Source organism: Ovis aries, chromosome 19 (genome assembly GCF_016772045.2).
Source record: "Ovis aries strain OAR_USU_Benz2616 breed Rambouillet chromosome 19, ARS-UI_Ramb_v3.0, whole genome shotgun sequence".
Taxonomy (NCBI): Eukaryota; Metazoa; Chordata; class Mammalia; order Artiodactyla; family Bovidae; genus Ovis; species Ovis aries.
This window is the reverse complement of record NC_056072.1, coordinates 48,042,787-48,065,868: the sequence shown is the minus strand read 5'-3', so window position 1 is coordinate 48,065,868 and position 23,082 is coordinate 48,042,787. Positions and strand designations below refer to the sequence as shown.

The 23,082-nt window shown below is 37.0% G+C and overlaps 1 protein-coding gene across 19 annotated transcripts in view; it reads right to left on the bottom strand.

The window, feature by feature from the left end:
- SFMBT1 (Scm like with four mbt domains 1) overlaps positions 1 to 23,082 on the bottom strand; it is a 117,027-nt gene that overhangs the window by 22,315 nt on the left and 71,630 nt on the right. For 14 of the 19 annotated variants that reach the window (XM_042236081.2, XM_027958297.3, XM_027958293.3 and 11 more), the window contains 8 exons: positions 22,183 to 22,277; positions 16,777 to 17,017; positions 10,955 to 11,043; positions 8,166 to 8,412; positions 7,326 to 7,417; positions 6,356 to 6,457; positions 4,894 to 5,044; positions 2,611 to 2,693 (listed from right to left, as the gene is read on the bottom strand). In XM_042236081.2, the coding sequence (XP_042092015.1) occupies positions 2,611 to 2,693; positions 4,894 to 5,044; positions 6,356 to 6,457; positions 7,326 to 7,417; positions 8,166 to 8,412; positions 10,955 to 11,043; positions 16,777 to 17,017; positions 22,183 to 22,277 (1,100 nt within the window). Of the gene's footprint in view, positions 1 to 2,610; positions 2,694 to 4,893; positions 5,045 to 6,355; positions 6,458 to 7,325; positions 7,418 to 8,165; positions 8,413 to 10,954; positions 11,044 to 16,776; positions 17,018 to 19,049; positions 19,200 to 20,589; positions 20,663 to 22,182; positions 22,278 to 23,082 lie in introns of those variants that run through there. The other 5 variants (XM_060402481.1, XM_060402483.1, XM_060402482.1 and 2 more) reach the window with 3 other exon arrangements.

The window sequence follows — 23,082 nt, the reverse complement described above, 5'->3', positions numbered from 1 at the left end:
TAAGAAGTAGGAAAGGTACTGGGGAGGGGGCAGGGAGTATGGGGGATTAGAGGCCTGATCCAGATGACCAACAAAATGAGGAATTTCAGAAGGAGAAAAGAGAGAGAGAAAAGGAATCAAAGAAGAGATTTAAGACAGCTTCCCAGCACAGAGAGGCAAAGGTCCAGAGAGAATCCACTCTCCACGCACCAGCACATGGGTGAAGATGGGCCAAGCCATGGTTTCACACTGAAATATAGTGACAAAAGAGATTCTATAGTCTTCCAGGAACAGAGAAAAAGACAGGTCATGTATGAGAGATCAAGAATAAGAATGTCTTTTAACTTCTCAATATCAACACCGTAAGGTAGAAAACTTATTTAACTTACATGCAGAGTACATCACGAGAAATGCTGGACTGGATGAAGCAAAAGCTGCAATCAAGATTGCCAGGAGAAATATCAATAACCTCAGATATGCAGATGACACCACCCTTATGGCAGAAAGTGAAGAAGAACTAAAGAGCCTCTTGATGAAAGTGAAAGAGGAGAGTGAAAACGTTAGCTTAAAGCTCAAAGCTCAACATTCAGAAAACTAAGATCATGGCATCTGGTCCCATCACTTCATGGCAAATAAATGGAAACAGTGACAGACTTTATTTTGGGGGGCTCCAAAAAGACTGCAGATGGTGACTACAGCCATGAAATTACAAGATGCTTGCTCCTTGGAAGGAAAGTTATGACCAACCTAGACAGCATATTAAAAAGCAGAGACATTACTTTTCCAACAAAGGTCTGTTTAGTCAAAGCTGTGTTTCTTCCAGTAGTCATGTATGGATGTGAGAGTTGGACTATAAATAAAGCTGAGTGCCGAAGTAATGATGCTTTTGAACTGTGGTGTTGGAGGAGACTCCTGTGAGTCCCTTGGACTGCAAGGAGATCGAACCAGTCCATTCTGAAGGAAGTCAGTCCTGAATATTCATTGGAAGGACTGATGCTGAAATTCCAATACACTGCCCACCTGATGCGAAGAACTGATTCATCTGAAAAGACCCTGATGCTGGGAAAGATTGAAGGCAGGAAGAGAAGGGGACAACAGAGGATGAGATTGTTGAATGGCATCACCGACTCAATGGATATGAGTTTGAGTAGGCTCCAGGAGTTGGTGATGGACATGGAAGCCTGGGGTGCTGCAGCCCACGGGGTCACAGAGTCGGACACAACTAAGCAACTGAACTCAACTAAACTGAAGGTAGAAAACAATTGATGCTTTCAAAATTCTACAATGAAATAACTTTCAGCCTAAAATTCCACACTGAGCCAAATGATGAGTCAAGTTAGCTGAGTGAAGATATTTTCAAACACAAAATGTCTACTGGAATTTATATCTCTTGCATCTCATTTCAGACAGCTTTTGAAAGACAGACTCCATCAAAACAAGAGAGTAAACCAAAAAAAAGGAGGCACAAGATATATAAAACAGGAATTTCAAGTCCAAAAAAAAGGGAGAGGCAATTCCTTGGGACACAGAGAAGAGCAGTTTCCAGAATTAAAACCACATAGCAAGCCAAGGGAGTAACCTGTCTAGAAAGGGGTTGCTAAGAGGGGTGTCTCTTAAAAAAAATTAAAAATGACAGACTTCCTGATGTGCAAACAGTTTTGAGAATCTACTGAGTGGTATGGGAAAAAGTAGTTTTATAACAAAGAAACAAAGAAAATAAAGCTATGAAAAACAAGGCAGTTATTAACTTGAGGACAAATTAAAAGAGAAAGCAATCATAAAATAATGCACTACTCATCAGGTGGGAAAGATTTAAGGCAAAAGGAGAAGAGGGTGGCAGAAGATGAGACAGTTAGATAGCATCACCAACTCAATGGACAGGAATTTCAGCACACTCCGGGATGGCAAAGGACAGTGAAGCCTAGGATGCTGCAGTCTATGCAGGTGACTGAACAACAACAATCTGTGAATGACACTTAAATGTCCATGGCAACATAAATACTCAAATTCAGACTTAACCAAAAATTCCCTAATAGGAAGAAGAAACAGGACAGACAGAGGAGAAAAGTAGTAAAAGAGCCAGATTACTCATTTATCATAATATAGAATCAAAAGACACATCTAAAATTAACTCAAAAGACAGCAGTGTATTACAAATAAAGAACTATAAATATGAGAATAACAGTGAGAAGAATAGGAAGTAAATACTTCTGGGAAGGGAAGCCATGGAAAGTCAGATAGAGTAAGAAATCATTGTTTTATGTCCTAAGCTTTTCACTGTTATTTGGCCTTGTTAACCATAAGTAAGTTTAACAATTTTCACCCCTTAATATTTCAACATATTTTCATATTTAATGGATTATCAAAACTAATCATAAACTAAAATTTTAAATTCATATAATTTCAGCTAATAAGAAAAAAATAAACCAGTAAAATTGTTAAGCTAATTAAATTAACAAATTAACTTCTGCAGTAAATGAACTTTTCCTTGGACCACTTTATTACAAGCAACAAGAGGCTTTTCTGGCTTGCATGAGAGAACTGGCTTCAGAGTAAACATCACTACAGCGCAGGAAGGCAGCAGTCCCCCGCAGCCCCGGAGCAGTGGCCCTGCGGGCATGGGATTCTCACCGGAGGGAAGCACCTCTGGGGCGCAGCTTCAGCACCACACTGTTTGAGGTAGTCGGCCCAGTCAAAGTCCTGGCCCTGGTAGCCTAGGCAGGGACAAAAGAGCAATGACTCACACTTCATGTGCTCGCCTGGCTTCACCTCTCTGCTGGTACCCACCCACAACCTCGAATTTCGGCAAATTGAGGACTTGATCATTTTAGGGAAAAAACACCCTATCAAATCTAAAGTATTGTTGATTTTTGTAAAATAGAGCAACTCTGGATAGAATTTTCAACTTTCACACTTCAAATCAAGCATTTATTTGAGCAGTATTTTATGATTAGTTGCTGACAGTTTAACAAAAGATTTTAAAATAGTTATGACTGAATTTGATCTGTGCTAATAATTCGTCTCATTATCCTATTATGACTTAGGAGGTAAAGGAAAAGAGACAGCAAACAACCTACAGCACCAGTTAAATCAGTGAAGACTTCTTTCATAAAGCTACTTCCTAAAACATGTCTTAGCTACTACTAATACTCTCAACAGTTTCATTTTTTACAAAATCTCAATGTTCTCATAACCTGAGTCATGAATTCATTTCACAAAAAAAGCTGAGCTTAATTCCTCGCTTCAGTCTACAGGGTTCTTGGCAGAAGCCCCTCTAACCCAACAGCCTGACGGCACTGGCTCTGTGCCAGGGGCTGACGGAGCCTTGCTGCCCGCTGGGTCTGCACTCCTCTCTGCTCTCCAGAGTTCAGTGCCCACAGGCACAGAGCAGGCTACCCAAGACTGTGCCAGCCTACGACGTGCAGCCACCTCCTCTGCCCAGGTCAGACTGGCATCATGCTTTCTCTGCCTCCACTTCAATTCCTGACAGTAAATCACCTGCCATTTTGAATTCAGAATCCACTACTTTCCTTCTATTTATAAAGACAGCTGCTTTGTCTATAAAAATACTGAGAGCTCTGGTATCTTTAATAAAAATGTTTTATCTTCTCACAGAAAGACAGCAGACAGGATAAGGAACCTGGGGTGTTCAGAGCATTCATGCAAAGAACTTGCTCCTGAAGGTGTGTACCCCACCCCTTCCCTCCTCACCAGGCAGGCACCCCCACTGTCTGGTCACTGATGACGGAGAACCAGGGGGCTTCTGCTACCGGTTTCCCCTATCTGCTCACTGCAGGAACTGAAATTCTCACTCTTGTTTCTCCAGTGACAAGTCCAAGGCCTGGCTCAACACAAACATTCCACAAATGTCTGTTGGATAAATGAAGGCTGAACGGAAGACAAAGGTTCAGAGTCTGTGACTCTTGTGAACAGAAAAGAACACTCCCAGTCCAGTGTTCCAGCAGTCACCATTTAGAAAGCAAAGATACATTTTACCAAGGACTTGCCAATAAAGTATACATACATCGCCACTCAAATAATCTGACTTGCTGGTATAAAAATCAGATAAACATATACTTCCAGATACTCTAAATTAAAAAAAATTTTTTTTTAATTTCAGCTCAAATAAGTCATATTTAGTAGCCTTAATTAAAGGGTCAAAGATTCAATTTTGCAAAGCTGCAAACATGAGGAAAATGAACTGCTACTTTCCTACCTATAGCCTGAGTTCTACTCTTAACCAGAAACCTCCCTCTGAAGTCCAAAGCATCTCCCTCTAAAGAGGAGGTCCAGAAACTGAACAGTCATCAATGCACCTCCTCACTCTGGCTCTCAGGCTGCTTCTTGTAAGGCAGCTCCCAATGCTCATTGCATCCTACCCTCACCCCTACTGCCTCCCAACAGGCACAGATGGAGGCTGCATGGAATCCCAGGTTGTCATGAAGATATTTATCGAAGTAGTAGGACATAACTTTCCTAGTTTTCAAGCTCAATTTACGGGCTTCCCAGGTGGCTCAGTGGTAAAGAATCTCCTTGGCAAGCAGGGGACATGGGCTCGAACCCTGGGTCAGGAAGATCCCCTGGAGTAAACAACCCACTCCAGTACTCTTGCCTGGGAAATCCCATGGACAGAGGAGCCTGAGGGGCTACAGTCCATGGGCTTGCAAAGAGTCAGACACAACTGAACGACTAAGCACAGCACAGCAGCACAAGCTTAATTTGTAACATTTAAATATGCAGAAACTGGAATCTAGGTCTTTGTTTATACTTGTCTTGTGCCCCTAAACCACTAAGGACTGGACTAGGTATGAGGACGGGGACGACAAAAGATTCAGGTAAAGCCACCTGATAAATCTCATTTATCTCATAAATCTCATTCCCAAGCAAACAAATAAGAAAAGAATGAATACACACCAGGAGGGGGGCTGATGTGTAAACCATTCTTCAGACTCCACTGCACAGGGAAAATACCAGGGCTATCGGTGTGACACACGAAGGATCGCTGCGCACGATTCTCCAGTCGCAAATCATCCATTTCCACCAGAAAATACTTCTCATCAAAAACCTGTATGTATGATTTAACACACAAAATAGATAAACGTTTTTTGTGTACATATACACATACATGTGCACATACACATATGCCATTTCTTTGGTGTAGCTAATAAAGATGTTACAACAGTTTGTAGCCACATTAATAGTAACATTAAGTCTGTTTTAATACTATTACTAAGCACTCAATAAATCTTATCTTTATGTCAGGCATTGTTTTAATCAAATGCTTTTCATGTAATATTAATTCAGTTTTAATCTTTCTAACAATCTAATGAGGTACCATTATCAACCCTATTTTGCAGAAAAGGAAACTGAGTTTAAAAAACAGTTAATAACTTGCACCATGTTACACAGACAGGTAGAAACAGAGCTTAGATTTAAATCCAAGTGTGTGAGCTGTGAACAAAGCTTAGTTCAGACTTAAGAGAGGAGTCAACTACACTAGTTTATTAGATCAGATCCTAGCCTAGTTTCAAATACTAAAAAGAAGGTTTTACGAACCTCCCCTTGCTCCTTACTACCTACCCTTCAGACTCCAGAAAGGACTTTCTGGCCCCATTGCATGTTCAAGATCCCTTCTTGTTCTAAGAATTATCCTCTTCTAAGACAAGGAAAATTCAAATCTCAACAGGTCAGACGATTCAGCTTCCAAGTAACCACTTCTCTTGTCGCACTTGACTTTTGGTTCTACTCTCAGTAAACCGGCTTCTGCTCTACTCCTAAAACAAAATCCTCTGCCTTATGAATCAGTTCTCATAACGAGTAACCGGGCCTGTTACCGTCACAGACAACCTGCCCTGTTCTTGTGCGTACTCCTAACCAGATCCTTGTTTTCGTTAGTCTTCCGAAAGATTAAAAGTCTACATCTGGAATCCGTGGCTGGAACAACTCTACTTGCACATCTTGTGACAGTAATCCACTGTTTCCCACACACCTGTTCACCCAACGAGCCTGGCACCTAGTTGGACATTGATGAAACCGCCTGCCTCCACTTTTCACCATGGGCTACCTCCTGGTTAGATCTCCTCTAGTTATGGAGGACTGCCCCAGGACACAGCTAGGACTGCCCCCAAAGAATGTGCACCCCACTCCTCTGGTACCCAGGCTTTGGTTAACTGGGCCAATCAAGCTCTGAAAAAGGAATGCGCCACAAAGAGCTGGACATTAGAAACATTAAGACGTGCACAGAACTAATTCTAACCTCATAGCTTAGGAGAAACAATGGGTTGGATTAGCAGAGTCTGACGATCAAAACACCATCAATTTCCTAAAACAGCCACCCTGACAAGAATTCTTACCAAGATAGTTGCCTCCATTTTACCTTAACAACTGTAGCGGGAGAGATGCCAAAAGGAGACCAGGGGTCCACAGCTTCTAATTTCATATTTACAGAGAAAGAATGAGTGCCGATCACTCGCTTGTCCTGAAATGCAAAGGCCAAGAGGAAATATAGTATTTTCACATTTATTTTATGCTAACATATAACTGAATACTGCTCATTAAAAAAAATTTTTATTTAGCTGCTTTTGGTTGTACTGGGTCTTTGTTGCTGCACACAGGCTTTCTCTAGCTGCGGGGAGTGGGGGCTACTCCTTGTTGTGGTGTGTGGGCTTCTCATTGTGGTAACTTCTCTTGTTATAGAGCATAAGCTCTAGGAACACAGGCCTCAGCAGTTCTAATATGCAGGCTCATTAGTTGTGGCTCCTGGGCTCTAGACCACAGGCTCAGCGCCTGCAGTGCACAAGCCTGGCTGCTCCACGGCATGTGGGATCTTTCCAGAACAGGGATCGAACCCTCGTCTCCTGCATTGGCAGGTGGATTCTTATCCGCTGCATCACCAGGGAAGTCCTGAAAACTACTCTTAATTAAAATAATGAAACTGTCCAGCTTCTGTTAAATAATCTAATCCTATAATTATCTTCCCAGCCTAGAAAAAACTACTCAGGAAAAAAAGAAAACCAAAGGGAGCAAGCACTCCTACTCACTACATTTGGAACACAAGGACCATCCACAGAAAAAAACAAGCTTATTTTAATACAAGTCAGGGCTATGTAGTTAAAAGCAGAAGAGAAAAGATTCAGAATGCTTTAAGAGCGTTCGGGAGAAAACCTAGACTACCTTCAGGTAAAAAGGAAGGATGATCATCACTCCAGCCTTGAAACCTCTTCGTCTCCTTCAGTCATCACAGAGCTCTCACTGACACCAGGGGTTATTTCACACTTGGCAGCTCCCTCAAATTGCTGTACTCTACTGTGAGAAGACGTCCCTATCTACTACATTTTTGTTTTTACCTTAAACAAATAAGATGGTAATGGCTCTTCCTCCTCTTTCACTTTGGCCAAGATCTCTTGCCACTCAGCTTCATTTTTCAGATGTCTGATGGCTTTAGTTAAAACAAGACAGGATGCTTTAAGTGATGCGAGAACTTACAAATTTTATAACTGCTCTGAAAGCATTCACATAAACAAAAAAGTCACTTTCCCCTGGGAAAAGGGAGGGGTTCAAGCCCACTTATACCATCTTTACTCAGAGAACTCCAACTTCAGTACCTTGTGTCCTCTGTTCAGAACATGGGTAGTAGTTGAGTAAAAACACCTATCATGAGACCATAAGGATTACTCTAGTCCACAAAATAATACAACATCCAAATTACGGTATGTAATAATGAATGTGAGTGATTTCAACATTAACTCCTATTTTAATATCTTGTTTTTAAGTTTTTTATTTTTTTAAACTGGAATATCTTTTAATCAATAATCCGCTTTGAACTCAAGACCTGTCCTACTCCTATATCTATCTGAATGCTACTTAGAGGACTTTTCTTACTATTTTTTTTTTTCTCTAAGAACTTTTCTTAGAGAACTTTTGGTAAGGGGTCAGTATAACTTAGGGCAGAAGTCAGTAAGAGCTGGGGCAAGAGGTGTATCAGTATGTGTGGCAAATTACTAAGGCAACAAAGCTCCCCCCTCTAAAAAAAAAAGGCATTTACATATTCCATATACATTTACAATATTTCTATTAGGCAAATCAACAAAGGCTTTTGTAATATGCAGAATAATGTATTTTTCAGTCTCATTGATATTAATAAACAATAATGCCCAATATTAAAAGAAAAATGTATTGCTCCTCACCTGATGGGGGCTGAAGCTCGTACCCTTGTTGAGCAGCCCAACCAACATGATGAAGAAACGGATCCAAGTAATACAACCAATGTTCAACATTATTAGAACCCTCAAGTCCTTCATAACGCAGCTTCAGCCTTCCCCCAATGTTGTCTACCACAGTAACAATCCAAGTACTTAAAGAGTCCTGGAAAGCTTGACATTCCAGCCTGGAACCTGGAGCAATGAGATCTAAAGGATTCCTCCCATTACGGAGCTATAGGTAAAAAAGCAAAATGATTTTATGAGAGGTAACATAATATTTTTAAAAGTCAAGTTTTAAATGAACTCAAACTAGCTATTATATTTTTATCCATTCAAAGCCAGGGACACCTAACCGTCTATTATTAGACAAGTTTGTATAGTATTATTTCTGATGATGTGAAAAGAAAATTTACTGTGAAGCAATAGAACTATTTTAAAAGATTTCTATCTCTAGGACTATGCTACACAGTTTCATCTAGAAAGAATTTTTAAAATATCATCATTACTTAGTCTTTGTAAAAGCCAAGTATGATCATCATTAAAAAAAAAAAATCAAACATGACAAAAGTCAAAATCGCCCACAACCCACCTCCAGGAAAGAACATGATAAATGCTTTGGCAAACACCCTCTGAGAATAGGTTTTTTACACCCAAGTCAACATCCATCCATGTCTTATCTCTTTTTCTCTCTTGTATTTTTTGAAAACTATATATTGTTTTTCAGTGTGTTTGTGGCACTTAATATTTTATAGCTATCTTTCTATTACAGCACATACAAATCTTCCTCATCCTTTTAATCTGCTTTATTGATATTCTCTATTATACTTGGGCAGTAGTTTATCCACTTACATACTGATGGGATTTCAGTTATTTCCGATGTTTTACTCATTTCACAACAATGCTGTTACGAATAACAGAGTAAGCGTTTTAAATACACTAAGGAAAGGAAAAGTTTAACTCTCATTCTTTAGATATACTACTAAAAACTAGAAAAAAGAAATAAAAAAGGTTGACTTTAATATCATCATTTAATCATTTCTTAATGTTCAAACTTAATTTTTTTCCTCATAAGAACTGTTCTATGATAATTACATATTTATATAAGTGCAAAAGCACATGAATAAAGGCACACATTCACAACTGAAGATAAAAATGGCTGAATCAAAGTCATTATAGAGCAGATTAATTCATTTGTTCATATGATACTGAGTGGTGAGCCAGACCCTGACTAAACACGATTAAATGTGTCAGAGTACCGGCACACCTCTGAGATATTGCAGGTTCAGTTCCAGACTATAGCAATAAAGTAAATATAGAAATAAAGTGAACCATGCTAATTTTTTGGTGTATATAAAAATTGTTTGTACTATAGTCTATTAAAAGTATGCAACAGCATTATGTCTAAAAAAACAATGCATAAACTTTAATTTAAAAATACAGAACAAAAAAACTAATACAATAGTTACATCAAAGATCACTGATCAGAGATCATACAAATATAATAATAATGAAAAAGTTTGAAGCATTGTGAGAATTACCAAAATGTAATACAGAAACACAAAGTAAGCAAACACTGCTGGAAAAACAGTGCCAACAGACTTGCTCAAAGGAGGGTTACCACAGAGCTTCAATTTGTAAAAACTGCAGTATCTGTAAAGCACAGTAAAGTGAAGCACAATAAATCGAGGTATGCGTGTATAAAGATCACCTAGAAACAATTTCAACAATCAAGCCTAAAAGGGGAATTGTGAATGGATCACAGAATCAAATCTATAACAGTTAAAACTATAAAACATTCAGAATATAGGAGCAAACTTTTATGACCATGAGTTAAGCAAAGCCTTCTTAGATTTGCAAAAAAAAGATAAATTGGACTACATTGAAATAAACTTTTGTTCTACAAACAATATCATCAAGAAAGTGAAAAAACAATCTACAAAGCTGGATAAAATAGTTTAAAAATCATATATCTTGATCTAGACTTGTAATTTGAATTTATAAGGAACTCTTACAAGCCAATAATAAAAAGATAAATAGCCCAATTTTAAAATGAGCAGATGTTTCTCCAAAAAAGAAGCACATATAAAGATTTTCAATATTACTAGTCATTAGGGAAATGCAACTCAAAGTGAGAAGCCACTTTACACACAATAGGACAGCTATAGCCAAAAACAGAACAACAGGTGTTGGTAAGGATGTAAAGACATTGGAACCTTCATAAACTGCATTTCACATATGCTACAAACAATGTTGCTGGTATAACAGAAAGAGACAAAACGTAACTTAGAAACATCATAACCAATAAATTCATTTCACAAGAATAAGAAATCTATATTCACCAAAAAGCCCAAAAGCTACACTTTAAAAGAACTGCTAAAAGCAGGTAGGTAGTGGTCCAGGGTCTTCTGGGAAAAAGCAAAGGGGTCTCTCAAGTCACCTGGTGTGGGAGTTACACATGTCCACATTGAAAGAGCCAACCCTGGCTCAGTTCCAAGTGAGAGCTCAAAAAGGCCACATTTCCAAGCTGCATGAAAGAACCTGGAAAACTATAGAGTTTTATGTGTTTGCAGCTAATTCAAAAACATTCTAGGCTCTGAGCAAGCCACCAGTTTACAACCTCTGAGGGTAAGTTTACACCCCTTAAGACCTATCCCTGGGTCTGTAGTAGTAATGCTGATCTGACTCAGAGTGGTAAATGAGCAAGCCATTTTAAGATTCCCTGAACAGGAAGATTAGAAGTTTTCCATCCTGATTCTGGAAGCAATAATACTCACGCCCTCTAGCAGTGGAACAGGAGGACTACATGCTCCCGCCAGGGTCTGCCGTAGAAACTCATCCCAGTCAGACACTTTATCTCTGATGCCTAGATGACGGAATCACACTGTCAGCCACAAAACGCAAAGAAAGTAAACCACACAGAACAGAAAAACTAAGTCTGTGAAAATGGTTTAGAGGTGCATTTATCATTTTAATATGTAAGAGCCCAACATATTGATTCTTTGAGAGCTTAGAAATAATACTCCTGTAGATAAGAGTTACTTCCTGGTTAGTTCAATGAGTTGTATTCAGAAAAAAAAGAGAATGGGCCCAACTCACTGTAAGTATAATGTTATCCAAAAATGAGTTACTTTATTTTTTTATTGTGGAAATTTTCAAACATACCGAAAAGTAGAGAAAATAATATAATGAATCCCCATGTACAGTAGTTTCAACAACTGCCTTTTATCCTTGTTCCCTTCATCCTATTCCCTTCTTTCCCCACAGGTAACTTTCCCCACAGGGACATACATTTAAATTACTGTATTTGAAAATCACTGAAATAGTTTTTCTATTTTGGGTAGTTAATTCACAAGCTCCAAATACAGATTTCTTTATTTGCTTTTGCATTTTTTAAAACTTTTTTTCACAAGTTATATAGAACATTTACATGGTTCAAAATTCTAATCTACAAAGTAAGTTACATTCAGAAAATCTGGCTTTTATCTTTGTCCCCTTCATCCTATGCCCTCCTTTTTAAAATGGTGTGTTCCTTACTGATATTCAACCGTTGTTCAATTAAAAAAAAATTCCTTCATTAAAAAAAAATGAAATTCACACACACATTCATACATCCTCCTCCTCCCTCATTCAATACGAATTTTTCTTTATTCATGTAACAAGGTATCTGGAGACCACTCCTTTGATGTATGTAGACAGACTCTGTTTCTTTTAATGACTGTACCTTCTGTCACTATAAAGTAGTCTTTGGAAAGGTGATATATATTGTCACACACACACAACAGAATATTACTCAGTTATAACAAAGAATGAAATAATGCCATCTGTAGCAACATGGATGGACCAAGAGATTATACTAAGTGACATAAGTCAAAGACAAATATCATATGATATCACTTTTACATGGAATCTAAAAAATTTATACAAAGGAACTTATTTACAAAACAGAAACAGACTCACAGACATAGAAAATAAACTTACAGTTATCAAAGGGGAGGGAGAGGGATAAATTAGGAGTTTGAGATTAACAGATATACATTAGCACATACAAAACAGAGAAACAATGAGGATCCACTGTATAGCACAGGGAACTATGTTCAATATCTTGCAATAACCTATATGGAAAAGAACCTAAAAAAGAATTTATATAATATGTATATGTATAACTGAATCACTCTGCTGAATACTTGAAACCAATACAACATTGTAAATCAACTATACTTCAATTAAAAAAGTAACAATAAAATACCCTTCTTTGTCTCTTACAGTGCTTTCTGATCTGAATTCCACCTTTGTCAGATATCAAGACTGAGACTCCTGCTTTCTTTTCTATTTGCACCTGGTCTACGTATCTTTGTCCATCCTTTTCTGTTTATTCTTTCAGAATATCTCCATTTACGTATGTTTCCTGTAATAGCACAGAAGTGGGTTTTACTTTGTGAGCCAACCTGAATTGTTTACTTCTAATAGAAGAGCAAGCCCATTAATTTATATATAATTTATTTATAAACATAATTTATTTACATTATCAAAGATATGGCCTCAATGCTGACTTACTGTTTAATATTACATAAATTACCTGTATGGATATATAGTCTTTCACTATGTGATATATTTTATTTAAATATATACTTTTTCTTTTTAAAATCTATCTTTTGGCACTTAGAAAAGTTTGTGGTTCTTTTTTCCTTCTGGTTATCTTTATACTAATACCTTTATGTAACAATTCTAGTCCTCTCTAATTTTAGACTATTTTCTATCTCTTTTTTTTAACAAACAACGTTAAAAGTTAGCAATAACCTCCTTTCTTCTCCTCTCTTTCAGCATTTCATTTCATGTAACAGCCTTTTACTGCCCAGTTCACACACGAAAGGTAATCAGTTAAATTATTAGGCAATAATCCTGTTTTAAAAGGGGGAGGGAGGATGAGTAAGCTTATACCACTATTTACCTGTTCTTTCCACTGTGGTCCCATATTTTTTACAGCTATACTGTATTTATGTTGTCAGAGCATGTATCATTACACAGCGTATTATCTCTCTTATAACCATCATTTAGCTTTAAGTTCTACAGCCATATATACATTTCAGTTCAGTTCAGTCGCTCAGTCGTGTCCAACTCTTTGCGACCCCATGAATCACAGCACGCCAGGCCTCCCCGTCCATCACCAACTCCCGGAGTTCACTCAAACTCATGTCCATCAAGTCGGTGATGCCATCCAGCCATCTCATCCTCTGCCATCCCCTTTTCCTACTGCTCCCAATCCCTCCCAGCATCAGAGTCTTTTCCAATGAGTCAACTCTTCACATGAGGTGGCCAAAGTATTGGAGTTTTAGCTTTAGCATCAGTCCTTCCAATGAACATCCAGGACTGATCTCCTTTAGAATGGACTGGTTGGATTTCCTTGCAGTCCAAGGGACTCTCAAGAGTCATTTAGGGTTTCACTAACCATTCTCACACTAACATTTCTTCATTTGTTTCATTTTCTGCAGCTCATTCTCTAGTGGATTTCTTTGGAAGGGCTCATGGGAACAATATTCCCTGGGTCTCTACGTATTCCTAACAGTTCACATGTGGCCTTTACACCTGAAGCTCAGTTTGGCTAAACATAAAATCTTGGCCTTGTATATTCTTTTACTGAACTTCTTAAATATGTTACCCTGTCATCTTTTGGCATAAAGCATGTTGTCAATCAGTCTGGTGACAATCTTGTTTTCTTAACTCTTCAAGAAACTTAAGTATTTTTTGCCTAAATGATCAAGGGATCAATTTCTGCTTTAGAGTTTAATACACAACTTGATGTAGCTGTTCTCCTTGATTTCTCCATGTACATAGTGAAACCTTTCAATATGTATTTTTAAATCCTATTTGATTTCCATAAAGTTTTCTTAAATTGTAGTTTACAGTATTTTATTATTTCATTGCTTTGGTTCTTATCTTCAGGGACGTCCATTTTTGCCAACCTAAGTTATTTTTTCCAAGTCCTTTTTATTTCTTTTAATTAAAATTTTTTCTTCTTTTTACTCTTCTCTTTCTGTTCAATTACTCATGCTTGAGTCACTCCTGTTTTCATCTTAGTCTTCATTTCAACTATTTTTAAACTTTTAGTTCTTGTCTAACTTCTATATTTTTTCCAAATCTTCCTTTTCTCCAGTCAGTTCATTTTCTAATTTTTATAAATTTTATTTACGGTTTTTCTCACTGCTCTATCATAGTTACTATTTTCTTTTATCTTGTTTTGAAATGTTTTTGTCTGACACAGTGTTCACCTCTTTTGTGATTATGTTTCTCTGGAAGGATTTTATTCTTCCTTTTTGCCTTTTAAAAAAATTGTAATAACCTGACCTTGTATGAGACTTGACAGAAATCATTTCCTGTTGTTTATGTTTAAATGAGGTGAATTTTGCTATACTCTTGAGATAGTGGGCCAGGTAACTTCATGTCTCCAGAACTTTTTCTCACATTGTTTTTTCACAGAATGTTAATGATCAGCTAGAAGCCCACCAAAAGCCCAGGACTCTAAACACTCAGATCTTCATTTGTAAATATCATCCTTCAAAATACAAAAAGAAAAAAAAAACACACACCAGGGCTTCCTAGAGAAATGGCTGATTTCAGGGTTGAGGCAGGGAAAAGTTTCCTGAACAAGAAACTACTCAAAGAATAATGGGAACAGAGCAAGGGACACATCTGCCAGTTTGAAGAGGTGTTCACTGGCCAAATCTAGGACAGTGTGATCATCAAAATAAATAATGACAGCAAGGATTGTAATCCACTGAATAAGACTCATGAGTGTACACTGACATATCTACATAAATACAGATGCATACACAAATGCACGTGTGTAAACAGGAGAAAAGGGAAAGCCCTTTTGTAGTAGAAAGCCAATTATGAAATGTAGAAGGAATTAGAAAAAACCGTTTGCTAAGCATTAGAGTAATAACTGTTTCAGATAAAAATTACCAATGGATGCCAAAAATAGTGGGTGATGCTTGAAGACTAATGAGATATTTACATAATTTCAAGGTATCTTCCCACAAGATACTAATTAAAAACAGTAAAAGTAATTTTACAGTGGAAAATTTGGAATATACCAACTTAAGTGATGAAAGTTAATATCACAAGTTAGTTACCAGACAAATTAACAGCATGTTGTCTCCTAACATGATGCACCAGAAGGATACAGCACTACTTCTGCATTTTTTCCTACCAAATGTCCACAGTCTGAATGTAAGTAAACATCCGACAAACCTAAATTGTGAGACATGCTAAAAAATAATCGGCCTATACGTCTCAAAAATGTCAACATCCAGGAAGACAAAGAAAGGTTAAGGAAACTAAAAAGATGACAGCCAAATATACTGAAATCTTGGACAAGGAAAAGACGGGGAATAAGGAATGTTTTGGATCCAAGACATAATGAACATTAGTGGGTAAACTGGCCCGTAACTTTCAAAGATGTCAAAGTCATGGAAGACTTTGGAACAAAAGACTAAGGAACTGTCCCAGATTAAAGGAATCTTTAGGAGACATGATAAATGAATGTAACAAATGACTTGGGATTTTCTTTTACTATAGAAACATTTTACTATAAAAACATTATTGATAAAAACAGAACAAGCTCTGTAGATTAAATAACAGTATTATATCAAAGGTAATTTCCTGATTTTATTATTTTACTGTGTTCATCCAAGTCCATTTTTAGAGGTATATTCTCCCAAGAGTAAAAAGGAAAAAAAATAAATAAAAAAGGCATTGTGTCTACAAGTGACTCTCAATGGTTCATTAAAAAGATACATATGCGCGCGTGTATGGTGTGTGTGTGTGTGTGTGTGTGTGTGTGTGTGTGTGTGTGTGTGTGTGTGTATGTGAGAGAGAGAAAAGAGAGAGACAAAGACAGAGAGGGAGGAAAGGAGGCTAAAGTAAATGTAGTACAATGCCAATATTTGGGGAAAGCTGACAATAAGGCCCCAAGAATTTTCTATATTTTTGTAAATCTGAAATATTTCTGGAAATCTAAAATTATCAATATAACAAAATAAGAAGCTGGAAGAAAAGCATATAAGGTCTAGAATTTTCTTAAGGCATCTCTCTCCTTTTTCCATGTTTATATGACTCTTCTCTTTCTTTCGTCCTATTGTCTCTGTCCTGCTTAATTTGGATTCTACTCCCAGTAGGGCTCTTTCCTGGAAGGGAGCTTCAGCTGGTGTATTTTAAAAGCTCACAGGTCCCAGACTGTCTGTAGGTAATAGGAGGGAGGACAGTAAAATCAGGAAGAGAAACAACCTGGTCCAATGTACTCTAAGACAGCCAGACCTACAAGTTAAACTCAGAGAGCCTCACACACCCACAGGATGATAAACAACTGATGCTCCCTATGAATGTCATAAAAGATTGAGGCTTATAAGGAGCACAGAAAATAATTTTTTTTAATGGAAATGTGTATTATTCCTTATAAATATTCTCATTCACAATACTAACCCAAAGAAGTTAGGAAGACTAATGTGCTTAGGAGATGTGAAAACCTTAAGACTGTGGACAGCCTAAATTTTCCTACATCAATACCACATCACATCTTGATATGACGTATCGCCATTACCTTCTGGGGCTTCGAGGGTCTTTTTATTCTGTTCACACCACCCAATGGGATAGAGGTCAGCCTTCCTGATGTCACACCAGAAGTCTGCTCTGCGATCCTCCCCGTAGCCATCGTACCGGAGGAGGAGCAGCTGCTCACAGGTGGTAATGATGGTGGCAACCCAGTAGGTTTCAGGATCAGTTTTCACAGCCACCTCCAGTTTCATCCCAGGAGCAAATCCATTCTGCAAACGTGTGTCCACCTGAACATGGAAATGTTGTTAACCACCAGAAAAACATCTAATGAGTACTTCTTTGGTCAACATTATTTAAGGCTTATCATTCTAAAGCACTAAATGCAATAAAATCTTCTCAAGGGAAATCTGAGAAATTTCAGTTCTAACTCATAGGAGTGATCCAAACAAAACAGGGACTAGCAATGCTGTTCTGTTCCATCGACCCTGAAGGAGCTTTAAAAGAACTCAGTATTCCACGAAAGCTGTCTATCATGATTATAGAATGTGCTTTCTATTAAATATTCAGACCACTGAATGTTTACCATTTTAACAACCTTCAACACATTAAGATTTCTTAATCATTCAAAAGAAAATTTATGAAGCTAGAAAAAGTAAAGGACAAACAGAAGTTATATTGATAATAAATATGTATAGTATGTGCCATACAGAGGAAGCCATATTTCCCAGTTTCCCTAAAACAGTCTGTGTTTACACTGGTTATCTTTGAATAATAACTAATAATGCCTCCTATTTCCTTCAAAAGCGCCCAAATTTAAATGACAAATTATATAGTCACAAACGTTGCAGTCTGCAATTCTGAAAATCCTGTATGTATGTACCAAATAATGAGAGCCAGGTTTCTTACTGTGGGATAAAGAAGTGAATAAACCAAAATGCATAAATTCAAGCTAATCACAAGAAAAACCAAAGCCTAACTCGAAACCTAAAACATTTAAGTTGGTGAAAAAGTAATTGCGGTTTTGGACCAATGAATTTTAAATCATTATAACTAGGTTTAAACATGTCTTTATTAATCAAAATAGGAATCATTACAATCAACACATTTTTGCCAATGAGAAATAAGTTTGCTTATTCCTGTAGCACAAAAATCCATGCTGCGGGATTCAACAAACTCTTGGAAAGCATTTTCTGCCTCCTGCTGGTTGTGGAAGCATTTCCCCTGCAAAAAGTTGTCAAGATGTTTCAAGAAGTGGTAGCTGGTTGGCAAGCGGTTAGGTGAATATGGCATTCGAGGTAAAATCTTCGTAGCCCAATGCTGGTTGTGCGACGTGTGGTCAGGTGTTGCTGTGGAGGAGAACTGGGCCCATTCTGTTGACCAACACCAGTTGCAAGCATTGCAGTTTTCAGTGCAGTTCAGTTCAGTTGCTCAGTCGTGTTCAACTCTCGTGAGTCTTCAGTGCATCTCATCGAATGGCTGAGCATACGTCTCAGATGTAATGGTTTTGCCAGGATTCAGAAAGCTGTAATGATCAGACAGGCAGCAGTTCACCAAACAGTGAGCATCACCTTTCTTGGGTGCAAGTTTGGCTTTGGGAAGTGCTTTGGAGCTTCTCCTCAGTCCAGTCACTGAGTTGGTCATCACCGGTTGTTGTATAAAATCCATTTTTCATCGCACATCACAATCCAATCAAGAAGTGATTCACTATTGCACAGAATAAGAGAAGGTGACACTTCAAAATGACAGTATTTTGATTTGTGGTCATCTCACAAGGTACCCACTTACCAAGCTTTTTCACCTTTCCAATTTGCTTCAAATGCCAAATGAATATAGAATGGTCGACATTGAAGTCTGGCAATTTCTCGTGTAGTTTTAAGAGCATGAGCTTTGATGATCCTCTCAATTGGTCATTGTCAACTTCTGATGGCTAGTCACTGAGAAGTGCAGTGGCTTAAAGCTCCTCATCTTTAAGGCTCTCACCTCCTTTGCAAAACTTCTTGAATCACTACTGCAATATACATTTGTTAGCAGTTTCTGAGCCAAATGTGTTGTTGATGTTGTGAGTTGTCTCTGCTGCTTTATGACCCATTTTGAACTCGAATAGAAAACTGCTTGAATCTGCCTTTCATCTAACATCATTTCCCTAGTTTAAAATAAATATAAAATAAACAGCAAATAATAAGTCACTAGCAAAAAAAAAATAAAGCGAGAAAAGTGTATTAAAATGATGTATAACATAACCACATTTATAAAAGAACATATTCTGATATCAAACAGCAAAGTTCAACAATGCAAGACCGCAATTATTTTTGTACCAACCTAATAACTGGCATATGATTTGCACTTCAAAAGTATCCACACCATGAAAGATGGAGAGAATGAGGAACTGTCATGCATTGGAGGAGCCCATGGAAACACAACAATTAAATACAATGTGGCCATCATAACCACTGGGAAGTGAGGGGGCTTCTGCAAAGGAGAAACCAGAAAGGGAAAGTATACATCCTGTGTAAAACTTCCTTTTTATTCTAATCACTAACCTGCTGTATTCCTGAAAGGTAATCACTATCCTAAATTATAACACTACAGTTTAACACTGTCTGTGTTTCAGCACTATGTGGGCAAAATTATGCAGTATGAATACTTTTCTTGCCCAACACTGCTTAAGAGATTCATTTGTCCTGTTGCAGACAACAGTACTTGATCTCTTCTCACTCCTGTATAATGTTCCATTATACACATATGTTATAATTTATCCATTCTAATTCTTCTAGGAGAAGGCACTCTGGATAGTTCACAGTTTTAGAAGACTACTAGTAACACTGTCATGATTATAAGAATAGATTCGTATGTCACTTGATGCATACCTACGTGAGTTCTTAAAAAGATACGGCCAAGCTGTTTCCCAAAGTGGCTGCACCAATGTACTCTCCCAATAGCATATAAGAAATCTTCTTGCTCCAACATTCTAGCCAATATTACTATATTTTCAGCTTTTTTCATTTTAACCATCTTGAAGCATGTATTATATTATCTTGCTGTGATTTTAATTTGTATTATTATTAATAGAGTTGAGAATGTTTATATTTTACTAGCCACTTAGACTTCTTCTTCTGGGGAATGCCTAAATTTTTTGCCAACTGTTGAGTCAATATTCTAGATATCAGTTTGCTAATTACTTGTATTTCAAATATCATTTTCTTGATGGTGTTGTCTGATAAATACAAGTCATGAATTGCAATATACTCTGATCCATCAATATTTTTCCATTAAAAGGTTAATTAATTTTCTGTATTTTTAAACAAATTCTCCCTATCCCTAGAAGTCATAAGATATATCAATACTACCATATTATTTTCTAGAAGTCTTTCATATTGAGAACTAATATCCACCCTGAGTTAATCTCTATCTGTGGTATTAGGTTGAGGTCAGGTTTTACTTATTTGAATCAGCTTGTCAATTTCTACCTAATTTTTTTTGGTGTTTGAGTTGCAGTAAATCTACAGATTTGTTTGGGAAGAACTGACACCTTTACAACAATGAGTCTTCCATTATATGAACAAGGCATATTCCTTCATTTTAACTTATTTCAATAAAGATTTGTGTCTCTGCAAATATCTGTTACATTTGATGTTTTTTATGTTATTGTAAATCACCTTTCAGTTTCCATTTTTGTGTTACTAGCATATAGAAATATAATCGTTTTTTAATATCTGTCTTATATTTTAAAATCTTGCAAAAATTACTCATTAATTCTAATAATATAGTTGTACATTATTTTATACATTATTCATCTGCAAATAATGATTTTTTTTCCCCTTCCTTCTCAATTTTTAAACATTTTAATTGTTTTTCTTACCTTATTGTATTGGTTAGATCCTCCAATACAATTATCAAATAGGAATCATGTTAACCAGCATAATTTTTGTCTTCTTCCATAATAAAAAGAAATATGAATATTACTATTAATAGTTTTCTGTAGATTTTGTATATATACACGTCATCAAATTAAGGACATTCTCATGTATAGATTGCTAAGAATTTTATCAAAAGTGGATATGGAATTTTAGCAATAATTTTCTTTATATATTGCGATAATAGTCAAAATTTTCTCCTTTACTCTACTACTATGGTGAATTATGCTGGTTTATTTTCAAATGTTAAGCCATCCTGCATTCCTGGAAAAAATCAACTTGTTATTAATGTATTATCCTTTTTAAATATAGCTACATTCAGTTTGGTATAAAAAGTTTACTTTGTATGAAGGTATTTTTGCATCAGTCATTATGAGTTACACATCTCTGTGATTTTCTCTTCTTGAATTATTAGGTTTGGTATCAAGGTTGTGCTGATCTCTAACAAAATGGTACCCTACAATTAATATAGGATCAAATGACCAGACAGAAAGGAAACAGAAGACTTAAACAAGATTACAAATTAACGAGACCTAAAAGACGTAAAGAGAACACCACTCAGCAACAGGAGAATACACGTTCCTCTCAAATGAACATGGAACATTCTCCAGGACTGACCATAACATTAGGACAAAAATAAAAATCATACTAAGTACCTTTTCTGATCACAATGGAATAAAACTTGAACTCAGTAACACAAGGAAAACTAAAAAATTCACAAATATGTGGATATTAAACACACTGTTAGCCAACAGATCAAAAAAGAAATCACAAAGGAAATTAGAAAATTCTCTGAGACAAGTTATAACAAAAATTGGGGTTCCCTGGTGGCTCAGATGGTAAAGAATCTGCCTGCAATATGGGAGAGAAGAAAGCAGCATCGCAAAATACATCCAAAGCGTTCTGTTCTTCTTAACAAGACTAACCCTCAAGAAAAACTATTTTACTAGGTCCTAACCAACTACAGTGAACAGAACCTTACTGATCCAAGGTAAGGAAAATACCCAACTCCAGCCCTCTCTAGCCTCCAAAATAGGGGAAAGAATACGCACAACTTAGGCTCACTAAAACACTAAGACCAAATCACAGGACCAGAGAATGCTTTTGCTCCCCTCACACCTTACCACCACATCAAGAGGGCTCCTGTACAAAAGGTGAGGCAAAATAAATGACAGCAAAGTACCTTTTAGCCTCTCACACCTATAGCTAAAAGGAACAGTAAAATCAGCCTAACTTTTATCTGGATAAACAGAAAACAATGAAAACTCATTTCTTTTTTTTTTTTACTCAGTATATTATTAACATATCCAGCTTTCAACAAAAACTTACAGAGCTACTGAAAGATGAAAAACACAATTTGAAGAGACAGAGCAGATATTAGAACCAAGCTCAGATATGGCAGAGATGTACCATACCAGGAATTTAAAACTGATTCATATGATAAGGTCTCTGAATGAAAAAAGATCAAATGAAAAAAGATTTTCATTTTTTCTAAATGAAAAAGGATCAGGCAGTCAAGCAATACAGTCACCACTTACATGTTTAAAAGACCCGTAGGGAACTGCTGCGGACCCTGTCTCTTCTAGATAGTCTTCCCAGCTTAACTCCACTTCTTCCACTCCAGATCCAGCATCTGGAATTAAAACAAAACAACACAAAACAGGCAAGACCCAATTAAAGAAAACTCAAGATATAAAAATATAAACTTAGTAAACCTAACTTACAACTTACTTCACAAGTTAATTTACTTTACACCCAAGATAACTAAGTGTTCTTTTTAAATAGCAGTTTCCCTAATGCACTGATTCGGGCTCCCCTGGGGGTTCAGATAATAAAGAATCTGCCTGCAATGTGGGAGACCAGGGTTTGATCCCTGGGTTGGGAAGATCCCCTGGGGAAGGGAATGGCTACCCACTCCAGTATTCTTGTCTGGAGAATTCCATGGACAGAGGAGCTAGGTGGACTACAGTCCAGGGGATCCTAAAGAGTCGGACATGACTGGGTGACTAACACTTTTATTGCTACTTAATGCACTGATTATCAAGGAATCTCAACACCATAGAGTGTGACATACTATCTCCTGCTGGGATCCATTTGAGATTCGCTTAAATGGATCATATAAAGCTGGCAAGAGTGTAACTATTATAATCACTTTGGACCGTAAGTTGGTATCTAATTGCCAAGTATTTGAGACCTTTAATAGGCATTTCAAACTTAAATTTTCAATCTCTTCTTCCTTAGTGTCCTCAAAGTGAGTAAAAGATACCACTGGCTGATATTTTGGCTCAACCCAAAAACTGTGGATTTATTCTTACTTTTTTCTCTTTCACATCTTACATTTAATCCATCAGAAAATTCTGTAGGTACTATCTTTAAAAATACCCCAAATCTAAACACTTCCCACCATTTCTACTGCTCTAAGTGCAAGGTCTAACAAC